At 41.7% G+C, this 23059-nt stretch overlaps 1 protein-coding gene across 2 annotated transcripts in view; it reads right to left on the reverse strand.

Moving 5' to 3' along the window:
• Positions 1-23059, reverse strand: part of LOC120852622 (band 4.1-like protein 4A) — a 288931-nt gene that overhangs the window by 129817 nt on the left and 136055 nt on the right. For both annotated transcript variants that reach the window (XM_040225954.1, XM_040225953.1), the window contains exons 4-5: positions 10374-10425; positions 5782-5860 (exon numbers count right to left, since the gene is read on the reverse strand). In XM_040225954.1, the coding sequence (XP_040081888.1) occupies positions 5782-5860; positions 10374-10425 (131 nt within the window). The remainder of the gene's footprint in view (positions 1-5781; positions 5861-10373; positions 10426-23059) is intronic.

Raw genomic sequence — 23059 nt, forward strand, 5'->3', positions numbered from 1 at the left:
ACCTTCTCCTGAACAGTTACATTTTTACACAGGTGGCATGGTGGTAAAAGAATCCACCTACTAAAGGAGGAGACTCAGAAGACCTGGGTTCGATCACTAGGTCAGGAAGATCCCCTGGAATCAGTTCAGCTCAGGTCAGTCACTCAGTCATATCCAACTCTTTGCAACCCCATGGACTGCAGCACACCAGGCCTCCCTGTCCATCACCAACTACCAGAGATTACTCAAACTCATGCCCATTGAGGCAGTGATGCCATCCAGCCATCTCACTCTCTGTTGTCTCCTTCTCCTCCTGCCTTCAATCTTTCCCAGCATCAGGGTCTTTTCAAATGAGTCAGTTCTCCACATGAGGCGGCCAAAGTACTGGAGTTTCAGCTTTAGCATCATTCCTTCCGAAGAAATCCCAGGGCTGATCTCCTTCAGAATGGACTGGTTGGATCTCCTCGCAGTCCAAGGGACTCTCAAGAGTCTTCTCCAACACCACAGTTCAAAAGCATCAATTCTTCGATGCTCAGCTTTCTTTATGGGCCAACCCTCACATCCATACATGACTATTGGAAAAACCATAGCTTTGACTAGACGGACCTTTGCTGGCCAAGTAACGTCTCTGCTTTTTAATATGCTGACTAGGTTGGTCACAGCTTTTCTTCCAAGGAGCAAGCGTCTTTTAATTTCATGGCTGCAGTCACCATCTGCAGTAATTTGGGAGCCCAAAAAAATAAAGTCTGACACTGTTTCCATTGTTTCCCCATCTATTTGCCATGAAGTGATAGGACCAGATGCCATGATCTTAGTTATCTGAATGCTGAGTTTTAAGGCAGCCTTTCATTCTCCTCTTTCACCTTTATCAAGACACTCTTTAGTTCTTCTTCACTTTCTGCCAAAAGGGTGGTGTCATCTGCATATCTGAGGTTATTGATACTTCACCCCTGGAACAGGAAATGGCAATTCCCTCCAGTATTCTTGCTTGAAAAATCCCATGGACAGAGGAGCCTGGTGGGCTACAGTCCATGGGGTCACAAAGAATCAGACACAATTGAGTGAGTGAACACACAAATACCCAAGTTTGCTTGTAATATCTAATATATTCTTCCTATCCTCTTTTTGGGGAGATACAATAATGCCATTTTGAGAAAACTGAGACTTTAAAAGGTTATGTAATCTTCTCAAGTTAACACAACCAGTGAATGGCAGAGTAAGGCTGCAAAACCCAACCTGACCCCACAGCCTGCCTTAACAAATATGTGTATTATGCTGATAAAATCTGCGGAAAATACAGAGCTATCAATGATACATAATACATGGAAGTTTGTTATAATATTTTGAATCAGAATTGAAAATAAGTTTAACAGATGTCACGAGGACACGAAGTATTTAAAGAACTGAAAAAGACAAAGAGTTTAGATCTATTTGCATAAACCTAGAAAGAATACCTAGTCCTGACGACAGAGGTTCCAGAGATCTTTCATTTCTTATTGAACTTCCTACTGCTTTGTGAAGCAGTAAGGTTTCCTCTCTTAAAAATGTTTAAGAAGAAGCTGGCTGACATTTCAGGAACTTTTTATAAAACTGGAGTGTTGGATATATGACCTCAGAAGCCCCCAACTTCATTTAATATCAGAAAACATTTTAGAGCAAACAGTAGGTACTCCAAGTCGAAGCAATTCTATGAACATATTTTTCATAGTCTGGAACCTTATTTTTTAATGTATCTCACTCACCTAAAAAAACAATTTCCCTCTAAATACAATATCCTTCTGGAATACTTCATCTAATATGATCATTTATGTACTTAATGCAGCACTACCTATAATTTTAAAATGAAACAACCTGGATAGCCATCCACAAGGGGAGGAGTATAACAAATGGGTTAGATGGTGAAAGAGGTCTGTAACAAAATGTATGAAATTGTGTGATTTTCAAAAGATCTATATATACAAAGAATAAGTAAAAGTGTGTTTACTATAGCTATTTTTCACATACAAATTGCAAAGTATATATACAAGATAGATAAACAACAAAGACCTACTGTATAGCATAGGGAAATATGTCCAGTATCTTGTAATAATCTATAACAGAAAAGAGTCTGAAAAAGAATATACATATATACACATTCGTATGTATGTATGTATAAATGAACCACTTCACCATACACCTGAAACACTGTAAATCAACTACACTTCCAGTTTTAAAAATTAAATGTAATTTTTAAAAAAAGAAATAGAAGAGAGAAAGTGAAGAAATAAAAATTTAAAAACCTAAGAGCCAATACAGAATAGGCTGAAACAAGTTTCCAAAGAACTGAAGCAAGACAAAGAGTCAAGGTGAAAATGCAAACAGAAGTGTGCTTTTATTTTGGGGCATTTTGTCTTCTGGTTTCCCTTTTTTGCTTTTGCAAAAATTATCTTGTGTAATTGACTCCCTTTTTAAGGTCTATTATGCCTAACCATTTAAGTTAGCATATTCATGCAAATCAGTGATTTTATCTTTAGGATATACTGAGCGGGAGTATATTGGAGAAGGAAATGGCAACCTATTCCAGTATTCTTGCCTGGAGAATCCCATGGACAGAGAAGCCTGGTGGGCCACAGTCCATAGGGTCACAAATAGTCAGACATGACTTAGTAACTAAACAACAAGAGTATATAATAATAGCACATTAATGCATATTTAACCTACCTAAATTTGACTGTATGTTTTTGCACAACAAAACCAAATTATCATAGATCATGGCCACTAACTGTAAGCTAACTATATCACCTGGTTACTACATGATCTGGTCTAAAACTTGAAAGAAAAAAGGTTTCATTCAGTATATTGTGGGGTTGTACATTATAAACAAATCCATGTATTCTGCTAATGACCCATTAGAAGATTCTGCAAGGAAATTTCTATGCATCATCAGTATTTGGTGAACAGCTCTGGGTGTCCTTTGGAAGGAATGATGCTAAAGCTGAAACTCCAGTACTTTGGCCACCTCATGCCAAGAGTTGACTCACTGGAAAAGGGAGGGACTAGGGGCAGGAGGAAAAGGGGACGACAGAGGATGAGATGGCTGGATGGCATCACTGACTCGATGGACGTGAGTTTGAGTGAACTCCGGGAGTTGGTGATGGACAGGGAGGCCTTGCATGCTGAGATTCATGGGGTCGCAAGAGTCGGACACGATTGAGCAACTGAACTGAACTGAACTGAATGCATTATTAGAAAACACTACTCTTTTTCTCCCTTAACACTAAATCAAGCACTCTTTTGGACTTTAACCCTCACTTAAGATGTAACTAACTGAACTGTCAGAGAAAAGAGAGAAGAAAATAGTAGTGCTAGCATTTATTACCCACTGAACTGTGAGCCAACACAACCAACTTAAAAGAGCTTCACATACATTATTCCATTTAATGCTTATAAAAACCTTACAAGGCAGGTGGTGGAGGTGTGGTCTAGACGCTATGTCATGGAGGAGTCTTGTGACCCCATGGACCTTAGCCCACCAGGCTCCTCTGTTCATGGGATTTGCCAGACAAGAATATTGGAGTGGGGTGCCATTTCCTCCTCCAGGGGATCTTCCCCACCCAGGGACTGAACACAAGTCTGCGGTACTGGCAGGCCGATTCTTTACCTCTGAGCCATCAGGAAAGCATGAGGCAGGTACAGTCCCAATATTATAAGTGAGGAAACAGAGTCACAGAGAAGTTACGGATAAATCAAAATGAAGAACTTCCCTTGTGTTTTCATAAAATGTTGTGCCCTGTAATCCCTGATCACTTACAGATACAAATGTGCTTCTATATCACTTGGACTCAGGTTCCCCAGAAACCTCAACTAGAATCACTCTTGACTGCAAAGACTGTTCATGAAACTCTAGTGTAAATAGGACCCTCAACTGAACCTTTGCCCAGCACATGTCACTTCTCCCATAGAGGTTTGCTCAGAGAAAGCCTAGACGCAGTCCTGCCTTTCCAAGCACTCACTAACAATATAGCGATGGAAGACTGGAAAGCAGATGTCAGCACAGTTCTGCAAACGAGGCCTAATTACAGTACTTCAGAGCAGAATAGCAGAGGTCCCATAGCTGACCTTCTCTCTTTTCTGTGAGAGTGAGACAAATCAAGACAAAAGGAAGTCAAAGGAATAAGACTTCTAAGGAAGAAGATAAAAGGACAGAACAGAAACAGAACCACAGACTGTCTTCGTAACCAAAGGTATGATTTCCAGTTCTTTGAACAACGCATTGGGTTCTACTCAAGCCCTGGATGGGTTCATTAGGAAAACTGACCATTTAAAGGTAAGTTAGGGAAACACGTCTGTTTTTGTACCACATGTAGGCAGGTCAGGCTTCCCAGGTGGCTCAGTGGGTAAAGAATTAGCCTACACTGCAGGAGATGCGAGTTTGAGTCCTGTGTCAGGAAGATCCCCTGGAGGAGGGCACAGCAACCCACTCCAGAATTCTTGCCTGGAAAATCCCACAGACAGAGAAATCTGGTGGGCTACAGTCCACGAGGTCAGAAAGAGTCAGACTCAACCGAAACGACTGAGCATACACGAATGCACGTAGGCAGGTCATTAGTGGAATAAGTGAAAACAGGATGCTGTTGTCTGCTCTTTATAAGCCACTTTCAAATGTTGGCATGGACTGTTTTATATAATCAATACCAATCAGAAAGTTTGCCTTAACTGAAATAAGTTAGTCAATGACAAAGGTGAAGTAATACATTATAAAATACTGGGTTTTCTCTCTCCCTTAATACTAAAAGCAATTATCCTTTCATTTTCCATAGAGATGAATGAAATCTCTAAACATAATATTTAAGCTACAACAATTAAAGAGAAGTAAGTAGCTCTTCAAGTTTATATTTACATATGCAAGCTCAGCATCAAAATATCGTCCCTACATAAATGAATTTAAAACAAAACAGAAACAGACACAGAAAATAGGCTTGTGGTTGCCAAGGGGGAAGAAGGGCAGAGAGGGGTTTTGGGATTAGCAGACGCAAACTATTATGTATATTATAGTATGGATAAACAGTAAGGCCCTACTCATTGTTTAGCACACAGGTATAGCACAGGGAGCTCTATTCAACAGCCTGTAGTAAACCATGTGGAAAAGAATATGAAAAAGAATATAAACGTATATGTATAATTGAATCATGGCTTCCCAGGTGACGCTAGTGATATACAGCTGGTAAATAACCAGCTCACCAATGCAGGAGACATGAGATATGAATTCAATCCCTGGGTTGGGAAAATCCCCTGGAGGAAAAAACGGCATCCCCCGCTCCAGTATTCTTGTCTGGGAAATCCCATGGACAGAGGAGCCTGGTGGGCTACAGCCCATGAGGCCAAAAAGAGTCAAACACGACTGAGTGAGCAACAACAGCAATAACTGAATCGACTTTGCTGTACGGCAGAAAATAACACAGCACTGTTATTCAACTATACTTCAATACATTTTAAAATACACTTATGTCTTCCATTTACATAATCATATGGCTACTTTTACATGACTACAAAGGCTGACTGTATCCTTCACAGTAACGATACAGAAATATCCCATCACAGCAGATGCAGAATCTATTAGCACGTCACCCAGGTTCGTGTCATTGTTCAAGCACATCTATCATCAGACGCTGAACTGCCTCATCCAATGCGAGTTTAACTCTCACCGGAAATGCTTACAAAACACATGCAGACACCATCCCAAATTTGACTCCAATTTGTTTTAAATAAAGCCTTTTGTATATGCCATACATGTACTGATCAAAAGCAAAGTCAGTACTATACCTGGTTATTTCTTCTTTAAGTTTACATGGATCTTCGGCATAGAATTTAATACCAAAATATAAAGTATATGGAGGTCCAGCTAAAATAAGAAATAAAAATTAAATTTCACATTATAAATTTGCCAAAGTAGTAGTGTAGTATAACACAACTATTAAAAATTACACTCATCAAAAATATTTGTAAACCATATACTGGATAAGGGGTTAATACAAAATATCTGAGGAAGTCACACAACTCAATAGCAAAAGACAAATAACCCAATTAAAATATGAAAACTAAATAAATATTTTTCCAAAGAAGACGTTCAAATGCCCAAAGATATTCAATACATGAAAAAATATTCCACATCGCTAATCATCAGGAAAATGCAAATCAAAACCACATTAGGACATTACTTCACACCTATAAGAATGAACACCTGTAAGAATGGATATTGTCCAAAAGACAAAAGAGCTGGTGACAATGTAAAGAAAGAAGAACTTTGTACACTGTTGGCGGGGACATAAATTAATGGAACCATTAGGGAAAACAGTATGGAAGTTCCTCAGAAAGTTAAAATCAGAGCTACCATATAAGCCAACAATCCCACCACTAGGTGTTTATCCAGAGGAAATGAAATCAGGATCCAAGAGATGTAGGCAACCCCAAATTCACTGCACTCCTACCACTAACTACTGCAAAAAGTACTCACTAAAATCAGCAAAAAGCTAGAAACAATTTAAATGCTCAGCAGCAGGTAGACTATTTAAGTCAACCACAGGACATATACATGGTACTATGCAACTGTTTAACTGAGCAGACTCTGATACTGTATAACAGACATACAGTCTATTTTCATTTTTAACTAAGTAAATAAAGTTACAAATTTAGAAGCTAGGGAGAGGAAGTTATATAGAACAACAGGTAACAAAGTCATAATACATTTATAATATATAAGTGATGTGATTATTTATTATTATTATGACACATATGCTATGGCACACAAAAGACAACCAACACGAGGGTCCTACCTCTCTCCCCTAGCCTACGCTTTCCTGTATAACACCCTCCTTATGCTAGAGCTTCTTGAGAAACTAAATTTTAAAAGAAACTTTGTTATAATTTATCCCCAGAGTTGATTCCATATGTTCAATTTCTATGTTTACTTAATCACTGTGTTTTTATGTCTGACAAGTATAACTTCACCCCTGAACACAGATGTCAAGGAGGCACCGATTATTAAATATTCAGAAGAACAGGAAGTCCATCCTCCGCTCATCTGCCTGTGTCAATCAAGCTCTGTGTTACTGAGCAGGTGGGTCTGCCTGTGCATGCAGGGCCACAAGGGTTCACATATCTGGGGATGTGAGGAGCACAGATGCTGCTGACATGGTGTTCAAAAGGAAGAAGGCCTTGTCCAGACTCCAGAGCTGCTTTTATTTCCCAGAACATGACAGATTCCACACTATTGACCAAGCCTGCTGCCTCTGCTAAGTCGCTTCAGTCATGTCCGACTCTGTGCGACCCCATAGACGGCAGCCCACCAGGCTCCCCCGTCCCTGGGATTCTCCAGGCAAGAACACTGGAGTGGGTTGCCATGCCAAGCCTAGCCAGTTCAAATGTGTTTGGTGATAAGCAGTTAAGCAGAAGTTTGAAAAACATAAAGTTAAAAACATTCAGTTTGGACTAATTTTCTCTAAGGACTTTTGGCCAAAATCAGCCCTCCTTTATCCACTTACATATAAAATGTCTTATGTCCAAATATACAAGTTACTATTTGATTGTATCTGATAATGTTCAAAAATGTTTCCTTAACACTTGAGTCCCAGCAAGCATCTGGTAACATATGTAAGGCAGGAAAAGCTCCAAGGAGGTAAAGCAACTCACCCAAGATCCCAAAAGTGAGAACCACATTTGCTAATACCTAGAGTTTAGTGCTTGCTGCCAACTATTGCATACAGGCTCTCAGGGAAAAAAATCATACAACTTCAGAGTAAGGTTAAATACTTCATACACACATCACTGTTTTGTACATCAACTGAAGGCTAAAGAGATGGAAATTCTGGAGCAAGGATATGTCTGCACAGGTATTTTTCAGCTTCTTAATCTAAAGCTGACTATAAAAATCAGGTGCCAATGAAGCAAATTCCTAGATTTTTATCTTGATCTTTCCAGGTCTATCTTTAAGAAATCATTTATGTAAAGTAAGTTAATAATGTTTTACTCTAGCAAAATAGAAGCCAGAAACTGGAAATCCTCTAATCTACCTTTTGTGAAGACTGATTTCAAGGCCTTTAATGATAATAGCCTTCCTTTAGCTCAGGATATCTAAATCAAAATTTACCAATGAGAATTCTGGTGACCAGAAAATATTCTGTCATTTTTACAGATATTCCTTCTGACATCTGTTGGGAGATGTGAGAGGCATTCTCCTTCATTAATTTTCAAACTATCTTATAAAATAAAAAAATTATGCATTATTCAATTGTTATGCTGCTGCTAAGTCGCTTCAGTCATGTCCAGGGCTGCTCCTCTGCCCATGGGACTCCCCAGGCAAGAATACTGGAGTGGGTTGCCATTTACTTCTCCATTCAGTTGTAATATCTGTGTTTTATTCTTCCTGTACATCAAATTTTTGACAGGATGACATTTATTTAAGATGAGAAAGTTATAACTGCATTAAGAAATGCAGTTAAAAACTGTAACTGCATTACAGATTATAGATATTAAACAATATTTTATACCATGTAAAGAAATAGATAATTCAAATGCTCTTAAAGGAACACTTGGATAATATACTTTAAATAAAATGATTTACATTTTTCTCCACATTTGCATAGAAATCTGCTTTAAAATACTAAAATTCTTCTAATTTTTGAACTAGTATTTTTTAAGTAAGTGGTTGAAATGGACAAGAATTTACTGGATTTATTATGCTACCTGAATCTTTTGGAAAAGTGCTGATTTCTAGATCCTGAGGGATGAGACGTGTTAAACTGGAGCATCTACCACTCGTTTCAGGACAGCTTATGGAAGTCATCTGCATTCACATCTAATCACATGAGCCTCCTGCTTCCTCGCAGCTCTCAGTGGGCAGTTTGCCCACTCAGGAAGCACGTGGAATGAGAAGTCAGATGGTCAGGGCTTTGGTCATCCCTCCAATATAGAGCAGCTTCTCATCCATGGCAGGTCGCAAACCCTTTCTGATTAGGACTTACTCTTGCATAGGCTGAAGAGGCAGAACTTGATGTCTAAGGTATATATTTTTGAGGGTGCTTTCTCATCTCATAGGCCACCAGCCCCATCTCTGAAACCTGTTGCCCATTCTCATCCAGAATGCAGGCCCCCTACCAACTGTGTTTGTACTGACCTTGGAAAAGCCTAGACACAGCTGAGTGGACTGAAGTGAGCTACTAATGCAAACTGGCCAAATACCCTCCCAAGGGTTTGGAGTTGCAATTCAGAGACAGCCAGTTCGCCTCTGCTTGTGGCTAGAGGTATAACTTGGAAACTGGAGGAGGTTTCCACCACAGACATGGAGGGGCAAAAAGAGCCAGACCACAGAGAGAAACAAAAATGATGCTGATGTTCAGAGAAATGATACCTGCTGAGTTCCTGACAATTTTGCAGCTCTTAGTTCCCAATTCCTTCCTGAGGCACAGCTCTGTTCCTGCCCATGGGGTTCATAGAGCACCATGTGACCCATTTTACCCCAAGGAATGAATCAATACACAGGAAAAGTACAGACTCAGAATGGGGTAAGAAAGGCCAGAAGAATCCTCTAGGTCTTATCAGCAGTAATTCAGCAAAATAGTTTAATGATATGGTTTCAGTTTGGGACGACAAAAAAGTTTCAGAGATGGTTACTTGTGATGGCTAGCTACAAACCAATATGAGTGTATTTAATGCTGCTGAACTGTACACTCCAAAATGGTTAACATAGTACATCTTATGTTATACATTTTACTAATAATTTTAATAATAAAGATGATTTAAAAATAACTACTCTTCTACATACTTAAGGGCTGCAAGTGTGTGGCATGTGTACATTTATAAATTAAAATTTGAGTTATGAAAATTAATGTTAATGAATATAACATTAATTAGACTTCTGAGTCAATTAGTAGAGTCATATTGATAAAGTCAAAACCAAAATAGATGGATCCTTTCTGAATTCATAGCAATCTTTCAGGTTATGAGGGCACTCCTTAATTATTGACTGAGTAAATAATGTGAACGGCAATACCACTCTTTAACCCAAGAAACTCAAGCACTTTAATATATACAATGCCTACTTGCTTTTCAAATCAGTGTCTCTCTGCTTTTTCTATCTGAAGGTGAAATTTCAAAAGCAATGGAAAAATCACAGACAGAAGTCCAGGCCAGGTGCCCCCCGGAAGCAAAATTCAATACTCACATCTCCTCAGAGTCCCTATCCACACAATCTAATCAGAGTCTCGAGAGACTGAGCAATGTATAAGCACCCATTTCCATACTCTGGCACTCAAGTGACAATATTCACACCTGTGGTCTTACAGACTATTTCTGCACTCATCTAATCATGGACGTTACATCATTTTCAAATTTCAACAAAATTAAAATCAAATACCTACTGTTGATCAGTTCTTTGTGTTCAGACAGGGTTTTCGCAGGATCCAGCCAATACTGGTGTGAGGAAGAAAAGAGTAATTGCAGAAATTAGTTGCATTTCATTGGCCTTCTCTTCAAGAATATTTGCAAAGTGTTATTTTTTTAATTACATTTAAATAATAAGTAAAACATTTGATTTATGATATATACACACAAACATACATAAGCATTTTCTGCTGCTAGAACATTAAAAGAGAAATGACGTCAGTGTTGGGAGAGAAAAGAAACAGTACATATTGGGTTCTTAGTTGAATTCTCATGTTGGTTATAAGATCAGCAACATCAAGATGATAATGAGTGAGTTTCTTACAGTCTTTGGCTGCAGAGAATGCCACCCAAATCTCTTTCCAGCATCCGCACAGCAACTCCCCTACAGACATGTCTCTCCCTAAAATTTTCTCTGTTCATTTCCAGTCCCATCCCTGACAAGCATCTCTGCCAGGTGTAAGGAAGAAAGCAGTCTAATCAAATCATATCCAGGAGAGGAGGCCCAGTTCAGTGGGTGAGGGTTCAAGTCCCAGAGCAGACCTATCTGGATTCCACCCTCTTTCCCCTCATTCACCACCATATAACTTGGAACCAGTTGCTGGACATCTTGGGGCTTCCCAGGTGGCACTAGTGGTAAAGAATTGTGAGAGTCACTCAGTCATGTCCGACTCTTTGTGACCCCATGGACTATACAGTCCATGGAATTCTCCAGGCCACAACACTAGAGTAAGTAGCCTTTCCCTTCTCCAGGGAATCTTCCCAATCCAGGGACTGAACCCAGGTCTCCCACATTGCAGGCGGATTCTTTACCAGCTGAGCCACAAGGGAAGCCTGAGTACTGGAGTGGGTAGCCTATCCTTTCTCCAGAGGATCTTCCTGACCCAGGAATCGATCTGGGATCTCCTGCACTGCAGGCGGATTCTTTACCAACTGAGCTATCAGGGAAGCCCAGGGGTAAAGAACCTGCAGCCAATTCAGGAGACATGAGTCTGATCCCTGGGTTGGGAAGATCCCCTGGAGGAGAGCATGGCAACCCACTTCAGTCTTCTCGCCTGGAGAATCCCATGGACAGAGGGGCCTAGTGGGCTACAGTTGACAGAGCTGCAGACAGCCGGACAGGACGGAAGACTCAGCACACACGCAAGCACTGGGCGTCTCTCTCTGCACCTTCTGCATAGGCTCGCTGGGGGGATTAAGTCAATTACGCCCTGCAGAGGCTTTATCAGAGCCCCCGGCTCACACTGAGTAGGCAACACGTGCTAGCAATGATGAGCATTAAGGCGTGATGGCCATTCTTGGTAAGCATCATTAGCCAGTCTTAAGATACTTGTTTATCAATTCAAATTAATCTTCGGAGGACAGAATTTTAGACAGTACTGGCAGAATTTGGGGCCCTGTCGAGAGGCCTTCCTTTACATCTCACCCTTCTGAAATAAAATCACTGAAAGGAAAAGAAACAAACCTTCTGCCTCATCTGGAGGAAGGGCAGAGGAGGAGCAAACCAAGTACAAAGCGGGCGGAAGCGCTCCGAGTTGCCACAGAAGCACACAGTCAAAGGGATCCCAGTGCCTGTTAAGTCAGGGGAGCGGGCAAGGCGGAACCTTTACCCCACTCTTCTTGCCAAATGTTGGCGGTTCCAAGGGCCAAGCTAACCAGTTTCCACAGTTTCCATTTTATCGTGTTACTGGATGAAGAAGGGGAAACTCTCATAGCATTGAGGCAGGAGCTAGTCCAACCTGAACCACTTTATTCCTAGCACTCTTGTGTCTGTCCAGGGAAAACATTCACAATGAAAACATTCACTCTCTCTTAATCACCCTGGGTCAGGAATAACAAACAACAAAAGGAGCCTCAGAGAACCTTTTGGCCCAGCACCCCTTTTCCTGCCGCTTCACTAAGGGCAGAAATGCTCACTCTGGTGTGTAACAGGACCAGTAATTATAAATAGTTATTATAATATTTTATATAATCCCCTTGCCTTTTATTCCTATTTATATATAATAAAAATCACTCATCCTAAATGAGTATTATAATCATTTTATTACAGATTTTATCACAATACTTAACTCTATTCATGTATACATAATCCTCACAATTTGCCACTCACAGAGCTGTTTCAAATTTTCCTACTTTTTCAAAAGGTAACCAATATAAACATATTTGATTACCCATCACCTTTGTGAAATAAAATCACTGAAAGAAAAAGAAGCCTTCTCCTCATCTTATATATTTGACAAATATATATGCTTCCCTGGTGGCTCAGATGGTAAAGCATTTGCCTGCAGTGAAGGAAACCTGGGTTCAATCCCTGGGTCGGGAAGATCCCGTGGAGAAGGAAATGGCAACCGACTCCAGTATTCTTGCCTGGAGAATCCCATGGACAGAAGAGCCTGGCGGGCTACAGTCAGTGGGGTTGCAAAGAGTCGGACATGAGTGAGCAACTAACACAGAGACACATCAATATAAATGGGCAGCAACTTATAACCGCAGAAGGCAATGGCACCCCACTCCAGTACTCTTGCCTGGCGAATCCCATGGACGGAGGAGCCTGGTAGGCTGCAGTCTATGGGGTCACGAAGAGCGACTTCACTTTCACTTTTCACTTTCACCCACTGGAGAAGGAAATGGCAACCCACTCCAGTGTTCTTGTCTGGAGAATCCCAGGGACGGGGGAGCCTGGTGGGCTGCCATCTATGGGGTCGCACAGAGTCAGACACGACTAAAGCAACTTAGCAGCAGCAGCAGCAGCCACTTATAACACAATGTCCATCATCCCACTCTTATCATGTCTTAATTTTTGAAAGTCTAGAAAAACTTACTTTTAACGTAAGGTATTTGAAGAAGAGGTCATAATCAGTGAATCGGTTTTGGAGTCCACAATGACTAAAGATGTGGCTTTGGTGTTAAAAAAATAAATGGTTCTCAGGGAAACATTGATTCACTAAAATAGAGTAAAAATCAATCCAAATGCTCCGCTGTGTGTTAGACACAGAGCAGACCTTCTCCCCTAGATAAAGCCAGGGCTGCTTCCTACAAAATGGAAACATTAGGTGGGTGGATTGTTTCTTGCAAATCATGTTAACAAAAAGGTTAGACTCTCCCTAGATTTTTCAAATAAGATAAAACAGAGGAAAACACACTCAACCATAAACACCTGCATCAGGTTTCTATCGCTGCCATAACAAGTTATCACAAACAATTTACACCACCACCCATTTATTCTCCCCAAGGTCTGTAGAGGTATCTTTGCTCCAGGTTTCACAGGACAAAATCCAGTATATCAGCTGGCTGGGGTTCCAGAGGGTTATCTGGCAAGGAGACCCTACCCACAGGAGCACTTTTGGAAGGAGACTTAGGAATTGGGCCATGAGAGGCTTTCCCAGTTTTCTCCAGATGTCAAGGCATAAATAATACTAGGCCTTAATTTTAGACCTTACATTTCACTGACAAAGGTCCATCTAGTCAAGGCAGAGATCAAACTGCCAATATCCGTTAGATCATGCAAAAAGCAAGAGAGTTCCAGGAAAACATCTACTTCTTCTTTACTGACTGTGCCAAAGCCTTTGACTGTGTGGATGACAACACACTGTGGGAAATTCTTCAAGAGATGGGAATACCAGACCACCTGACCTGCCTGCTGAGAAATCTGTATGCAGGTCAAGAAGCAAGTTAGAACTGTACATGGAACAACAGACTGGTTCCAAATTGGAAAAGGAGTACATCACCCTACTTATTTACCTTATATACAGAGTACATCATGCAAAATGTCCAGCTGGATGAAGCACAAGCTAGAATCAAGATGGCCAGAAGAAATATCAATAACCTCAGATACGCAGATGACACCACCCTTATGGCAGGAAGAAGAACTAAAGAGCCTCTTGATGAAAGTGAAAGAAGAGAGTGAAAAAGTTGGCTTAAAACTCAACATTCAGAAAATGAAGATCATGGCATCTGGTCCCATCACTTCATGGGAAATAGATGGGGAAACAATGGAAACAGTGACAGGTTATATTTTTGGGGGCTCCAAAATCACTGCAGATGGTGACTGCAGCCATGAAATTAAAAGATGCTTGCTCCTTGGTAGAAAAGCTATGACCAACCTAGACAGCATACTAACAAGCAGAGACATCACTTTGCCAACAAAGGTCCATCTAGTCAAAGCTATGGTTTTTCCAGTAGTCATGTATGGATGTGAGAGTTGGACTATAAAGAAAGCTGAGTGCTGAAGAATTGAAGCTTTTGAACTGTGGTGTTGGAGAAGACTCTTGAGGGTAACTTGGACTCCAAGGAGATCCAACCAGTCCATCTTAAAGGAAATCAGTCCTGAATATTCTTTGGAAGGACTGATGTTGAAGCTGAAACTCCAATACTTTGGCCACCTTCTGTGAGGCACTGACTTATTTGAAAAGACACTGATGCTGGGAAAGATTGAAGGCAGGAGGAGAAGGGGAGGATGAGATGGTTGGATGGCATCACCAACTCGATGGACATGAGTTTGTGTAAGCTCTGGGAGTTGGTGATGGACAGGGAGGCCTGGCATGCTGTAGTCCATGGAGTCGCCAAGAGTCGGACACGACTGAGAGACTGAACTAACACTGTACTAAGTGCTTCGGGCAAAAAGGAAGGAGGGCAGAGGCCTGTGGTCTTACTACGCTGTCTAATCTCATCTCAAAACTAGTAAAAAGAAATTGCAAAAAAGTTTCTTAATCTGTCCTTCTAACAACATCATCCCCAAAAAATAAATTTCACAAACTTACTCCTCAAACCACCTTTGTTTCTTTGTTCTTTCGTCTAGAATGACTTTCAGGCATTAAAAAGCTAAAGAAAGAAAACAGGAAGGAAACTTTAAGCTAAATGTAACAGGAAAAACTGGTTAAACTATTAAAATTTTCCAAATTAACGGTAATCTGTACACTTTTAAAATAAATCTTTCCTTGTGAGGTGAAAAAGCATAATGTAGGGTCTACAAGGACTTAGAAATTACAATTTTGCAACAAAAAAGGGAAGACTCAAGACTCAGCCAAAGGCTGCCCACTGCCATTAAATTTCCTCGGTATACATCCATACGCACACAGGTGGCACTTGATCCAAAGAGAAACTGGGATTACGTAAATGCCCCAGAATATACATAATAAACATGAGCCACCAGTTTCCATAGCCAGCATCTTAAAACGTAAAACCCACTTACGTTCAACCAAGGTAAAGAAATGACCTTGGAAGCAACGGCACTTGTCATTACCCATTATCAACAAGAGATCAAATGTAGCAGGTGTGTGATCACCGTGAAACACAGCAGGCAGCCGCTCCATAACCAGTGAAAAAAAAAAGGGCACAAAATTTGCTAATAACACAGCATTCCCATTTCAGCTTTAGGGTTTAAGTTCGAATATTCACCTATATCCAGAATGGATGTAGGCTCTAAAATTGGGATAACATTTATTCACTCAACATTTATGGCATACCCACTACATATATTTTCTATACGGCATGTCAAATCTTGCCCTGAGGATTGCAGTAAAACACAAATGACTGAGAACTTTCCCTAACCGTGAGACACTCACAGCCTAGCAGACACACAGAGAGAATCACTGATATGGTGTAATGCGGTGAGACTATCACCTGTATAAGATGAATACATGTAAGACAAACGTAAAAAGAATAGGAACTCTTCAAGGTAAGCACAGAGAGGCATCACTGAAGAGAAAATCTTTGAACAGTATGCTCACAAATAAAAAACTTCTCCAAAATACAGAAATGGAGACCGAGCCCTAAGTTTTTATAAAAGTGCTATCTAACAGCTCAACTGCTCTTAAAGGTGCTGGGTCTATTTTTAAGTGATAACACAGAACAAGATACTCCAAGTCCTTTACAGCAGAGGATTTCCTGAAGTCAGTGCCGTCTGATAGCTTATAACTATGCAGCTGAGAAATTAATGTTCCTGAGACTTACCTGGTGGTCCAGTGGCTAAGACTCCATGTTCCCAACGCAGGGGCCCCAGGTTCAATCCTCGGTCAGGGAGCTAGATCCTGTATACCGCAACTAAGACCCGGCACCGGCAAATAAATAAATAAACATTTTCTTGAAAAAAGCAATGTGTTTCTAAAGCACTTCCAGAAAGAAAGAAAAAAGTGGCCCATTCAGTCTTTCTGTCTGTGCTGAGTGGGAGAAAAAAGAGGAATAGAGGGCCGAACAGGGTCCACTGCAGTGCTGGGCTACAAAAACAGCTTTCCTGAGCTGTACTTGCTACCTAGACAGTCAAGAGGAGAGACTGCCCCATCTCTCTCATTCTCTCTCAACATGTAAGTAGCTCACTCTCTAAGAAAATTCATCAATCACTCTACCCCTTACCTTCCCCCCGCCGCCACCTCCTCTTGCTCACTTATTTCAAACATATCCAATAGTTCTGTATATCCTCATAAGCTGGATTGGATCCTATTCAGCAGGAAGATGAAGTGACAATTAACCAAAACAGACCCTGCTCTCTCATCCTGATTTCTACAGCGGGCTTCCTAACACAAGAGCACATTAACAGACTACAACCTCAATGTGCTGCGCTGTGCTTAGTCGGCCAGTTGTGTCCGACTCTTTGTGACCCCATGGACTGGAGCCCACCAGGCTCCTCTGTATAATCCCAAAGTCCAATCACTAAGGAGTTAAGATGACAAGCCCTCCTTGTCAATGACCCTTTGCCAGGGTGTAAGACTCCAATAGTTAGAGGGACTTACCTCTTCAGTCCTGTCGATCTTAATAACAGCCTTTATGCAACCCAAAGAAAAATAACAGATGGGCTCAAGGTCCTTCCTACTCTCACAGTCTTGGCTAAATGCCCTGAGTGCGTTTTCATCCACCTTGGCCGATCATGTCTCAATTTCATCAATTTCCTACGCAACAGTCTCTGAATTGTATTTTTAAACTCTAACACTGTCCAGTAAATCAATATCCTAACCTTCAAAAGATATATATTAAACTCGGGATCCAACCTTTCATTTGACAACTGTTCTTTTGGAGTCTCCTAGAGCTCTAATGTTTGGAGAAGGAAATGGCAACCCACTCCAGTGTTCTTGCCTGGAGAGTCCCAGGGACGGGGGAGTCTGGTAGGCGGCCGTCTGTGGGGTCACACAGAGTCAGACACAACTGAAGTGACTTAGCAGCAGCAGCAGCAGCAGCAGACCTCTAATAGTAGAATAAAGCCTAAAACATTTTAGATAATGCATGGAGAGCATGGAGTAAAAAGAGCTTTGCTACATCTTATTTCACACTGGGTATAATACTGACTCTTCTTTAGAGAATTTAAGAATACCACAATGGTATTTAATAATGTTTCCTTTAGATCCAAAAAAGGCTTTAAAGTGCACAGTCTGTATCAATATAACAAAATAACTTATTGATCTAAGGGAGTATGAAGAGTTGGCAATCTATAAGTGACAATGGAGCCAAAAAGATCTAAAAAAATGATACTGTAAGTCATTCCTGGGGAGTTCCAGGACTTGACATAATTTACACATACATTCCCAGAAATCCAGGACTGCGATAATGGCTATTTGGCTTTTTCCATGCCCATTTCCCAATGTCCCTATACAGACACATCTCAGGCCCTCTAAGCAACATTCACAGGATGTGATCTTAATTTGCTCCTTGGTATCAATCACAGAAGCCTTGGAACCTCAGGTAAAACCACCATTACAAAGCTACTCATAGCAGGGACAGAAACCTGGGCTTGTCATTAAGCCATCATGAGGGGATGGGGGGTGGCATGGGCCGGCGTGTAACTAGGCCTTATTTTTCAACAAAAGTGGATTCTATTGCACCATCTGACTTCTCAAGAAGTGTCACTGGCCCCAGGAACAATTCCTCAGGTCTTTCCCACAGTCCCTGGCACCAACTAAGGCTTAGAGAACTAACAACAGTAACAGCTAACACCTATTAAATGCTCACCATGTGCCAGGCACTATTGAAGACTTTACACATTCACTTATTTAGTCCCTTTAGTTACGAATTAGAAACTATAAAAATTACCCTCTGACAGATGAGGAAACTGATTAAACAACTTGCCCCAAAATACAGAATAATAGATCCAAGGAACTGAACTTCCTTTTATTATAGGTTTGAACCAAGCCACTCTTCAAGAATACTGTCTGAATAGGAATGCAAAACTTCAAGATTCATACACTTGACTACCCAAATTCTTTTTTCCCAGCTCACTCCCTCATATTCTGACTCCACCAGGATACAACTGAGATTTCCTACTACCTTTGCACCATCTTTCCTCCCTGTTTCGATGCACGTCCTCACTTTGCTTGTGATTCATTCTTTGTTCACTCACAATTGTCCTCAATTCCCCTGCACAATCTTCCCTCCATATATCCACTGGAAACAAACAAACAAACACACACCCGCCAACTCTCCACCTTCTCCATGCCAGCACCTGAGAGGCTAACTGTAACTGAAGCCTCAAACTGCACAACCATAGATGGGCTCACTTTAAAGTCATTACTAAGAACCACGGACACCACCCAGAATCCTACTACATATTCTTCTTTCACTTGCCTGCATAACGCCTCCATACTTTCGCTTCCCCCTTTCTCACTCTCAGCTGATGATCCTTCTTATTTCACTGAGGAAACTGAAGCCATCAGGTGAGAACACGTATGCCTTCGCGCCACATCTGCCAGCCTGCCTGCATCTGTGCCGGTCCTGTCCCCTCCCCTGTCGCTGTGGAGGAATGTCATGATCCACTGAAGCTCATCCCTGCGCGTCTTTTCGGGAATACGGTCCCAGCAATTCTGTGCTCTCTTCCCTGCACCATCAAAGCTTCCCTTTCCACAGAATCATTCCTGGCCGAATACAGGCTTTTATTCCTCCCATACTGAAACACACACACCCTTTTGAGCCCGTATCTGCCCATTTTACTTCCACACTTCAAAACAAATCTCTGATGGGCGAGGGGAGTTCTATATTCTGCTCCCGCTCACCACATCGCTGCCCCCCCCACCCCCGCTGCCACTTAGTTGGTTGTGATTTGCTGGACGCATCCCCTCTATACCCAGCAATGTCCTATCTACTTTGGGATTTGCAGAGATGCAATTTAGGAGACATAAGACAGGGACCATTAACAAAAAAATCTTAGACTTTACTTTGAGACTTAACAACTGTGTGTGTGCTCACTCATTCAGTTGTGTCCACTTCTTTGCAACCCTGTGGACTGTAGCCCGCCAGGCTCCTCTGCCCATGGAATTTTCCAGGCAAGAATCCGGGAGTGGGCTGCCACTTCCTCCTCCAGGGGATCTTCCCGACCCGGGGGTCACACTCACACCTCTTGCATCTCCCGCACTGGCAGGGGGGTTCTGTGCCACTGTACCACCTGGCAAGCCCCTTTAACATCTGCAGCTTGCATTTTTTGACCTTTCCATATGTCTGGAACTGTCTAAGCCCATTTCTGGATTTATTATGCCATTTAACTGGTTCAGCTGAAAAGGTTCAAGTAGAACAGAAGTTTGATTTTTCCTCCCATCAGGGTACTGGGCAGATGAATCAGTTGATAGGGCTTGTTATGAGTGGACAAATGTGAAATCATTTCCCAAATTATAAAATGCCATATGGACTTAAGGGAAGTGTTGGGAATTTCATGTAGGCTAGGTGGGTAATTTGGAGAATAGACTCAGACTAGTGAAGACTTAGGGGAAAAAAAAGTGTGGAGCTTGGATTATGAGTCCCTACTTACAAATGAGGTATGTCAGTCTCTGAAAGGCCTAGTGATGTATTCAAGATGATATTGTAAATGAGTTAGGGAATCATTAAAGTTTCCTGACGCTGGGTCCAGTACCTTAAGGGCATGGAAAACTGTAATTTGTAATTTGAAAAAAAGAAAAATGAAACCAATGGTATTTTACATGACCTGCATACCTACTATGTGCCAAGCACTGTACTAGATGTTCTGCCTATTATTTTTTCATGTTAACCTTTTGACAACCTTATAAGAAAAGTACTTGTATCCCCATTTTATAGGTGGAGACAGAGTACTGGCCTACAGTTCCACAATGGGTCAATTAGGAAGTAGAGATTCAAACTCAAACATGCCTGTATCCAAAATACATTCCATCTCCACTCTATCACTATGCCTTCACTCAAGTGGAATAAATCTGCTACATGAATTGTTCTCCAGTATTATTTATTTTTCCCAAATTTGATCATAACTGCTCATTCAAGGGCTGAGCTTCCCATGGCCTCTTGAGAACCCACTCTAGTACTAACAGCAATTGTTAACCCTAATGACAGGTGTGAGTCATCACCCACTGTCTTGAAATAGCTTTGTCATGCACTCTCTCCCTCCGGCCTTTCTTCCTACTTCACTGACCACAACTTCACAGTCTCCTCTATTGGGTGCTCACTATCTCCTTAACCACGAAAGGCTGGATTGCCCTGGGCTCACACTTTACAACCAGGCTCCTGGCTTTAAATGTAACTGTGGAAAATTCTGAAAGAGACTGGAATACCAGACCACCTGACCTGCCTCTTGAGAAACCTATATGCAGGTCAGGAAGCAACAGTTAGAACTGGACATGGAACAACAGACTGGTTCCAAATAGGAAAAGGAATACGTCAAGGCTGTATGTTGTCACCCTGCTTATTTAACTTCTATGCAGAGTACATCATGAGAAACGCTGGGCTGGAAGAAGCACAAGCTGGAATCAAGACTGCCGGGAGAAATATCAATAACTTCAGATACGCAGATGACACCACCCTTATGGCAGAAAGTGAAGAGGAACTGAAAAGCCTCTTGATGAAAGTGAAAGTGGAGAGTGAAAAAGCTGGCTTAAAGCTCAACATTCAGAAAACGAAGATAATGGCATTTGGTCTCATCACTTCATGGGAAATAGATGGGGACACAGTGGAAACAGTGTCAGACTTTATTTTTGGGGGGCTCCAAAATCACTGCAGATGGTGATTGCAGCCATGAAATTAAAAGACGCTTACTCCTTGGAAGGAAAGTTTTGACCAACCTAGACAGCATATTGAAAAGCAGAGACATTACTTTGCCAACAAAGGTCCGTCTAGTCAAGGCTATGGTTTTTCCAGTGGTCATGTAGGATGTGAGAGTTGGACTGTGAAGAAAGCTGAGCGCTGAAGAATTGATGCTTTTGAACTGTGGTGTTGGAGAAGACTCTTGAGAGTCCCTTGGACTGCAAGGAGATCCAACTAGTCCATTCTGAAGGAGATCAGCCCTGGGATTTCTTTGGAAGAAATGATGCTAAAGCTGAAACTCCAGTACTTTGGCCACCTCATGGAAGAGTTGACTCACTGGAAAAGACTCTGATGCTGGGAGGGATTAGGGGCAGGAGGAGAAGGGGACGACAGAGGATGAGATGGCTGGATGGCATCACTAACTCGATGGACGTGAGTCTGAGTGAACTCCGGGAGTTGGTGATGGACAGGGAGGCCTGGTGTGCTGCGATTCATGGGGTCACAAAGAGTCGGACACGACTGAACGACTGAACTGAACTGAAGTGATACATGAACCTCTCAAATGCATATCCAGACCAGAACTGTCCCCTGAAGCCAACTAACTTCCTACTTAGATGCCTATTAGAATCTTTAAACTTTACATGTTCAAAGAGGAAATGATGATTCTACTCCCTTCCAGAAAAACCTGTTCTCCTGTAGTCTTTCCCATCTCAGTAAATGATACAAAACGCTTCCACTGGTTCCAGTCAAAGCCTCTTTACCGTCTATCTCTTCTATCAATCTGCAAATACTGCTGGCTTATGTTAAAATACAAACAGAATCTGACAAATTCTTACCGCTCCCAGAGCCAAGCACTCATCGCCGTTCACCTGCATTTCTTTAACCACGCCTTTAATGGTGCCACATGTTCCGCCTCAGCATTCAGAGGAATGCTTTAAAAATGCAGATCAGATCAGTTTACTCTCCTTCTCTACGTCCTCCAGTCGTTTCCCTTCTTACTCAAATTAAAATCCAAAGTCCTTGTGATGATCTGTAAGGCCCTCCCTCATCTGGCCCCGCTCCTGTCACTCTCCATTGTGTGTTTTCATGATGAGGTAGCAGGAAGGACCTTAAGAAAAGTGTTAGTGGGAGCCTTAGGGCCCCCATGCGTGAGTGCGTGTGAAGTCGCTCAGTTGTGTCCGCCTCTGTGACCCCCATGGACTGTAGCCCGCCAGGCTCCTCTGCTCATGGGACTCTCCAGGGAAGAACACTGGAGTGGGCTGCCATGCCCTCCTTCAGGGAATCTTCCTGACCCAGGGATCGAACCCGCCTCTCTTAAATCTCCTGCATTGGCAGATGGTTTCTTTACAATTAGCACCACCTGGGAAGCCCTCAGGGCTCCCAAGGGGTCCTAAAGAAAAGCAGAGAGAAACCTGTTGGAAGCAGGAAGAAAGACCTGACTCTTCAGGCAGAATTTTGGCAATGCTGTTGCCTGGGGCATATGGAAAATAAAAGATGCACCTATTGAACTGGACCATCCAGACAAGGAGATTTCCAGGCAGACTGGAGAAAGTCTTGACTGACTTCTTTTGCTCCCTATAATGAAAGCTAAGAGGAAAGAGATATGCTGAAAACTGACTGTGAAATATCAACTAGGACTTAACAGGTTTGAAAATAAAATTCTCTCACTTTTAGACTTACCAAAAGGCAAATGATGCTA

The sequence above is a fragment of the Oryx dammah genome, unplaced genomic scaffold (assembly GCF_014754425.2).
Source record: "Oryx dammah isolate SB20612 unplaced genomic scaffold, SCBI_Odam_1.1 HiC_scaffold_26, whole genome shotgun sequence".
NCBI classification, from domain to species: Eukaryota; Metazoa; Chordata; class Mammalia; order Artiodactyla; family Bovidae; genus Oryx; species Oryx dammah.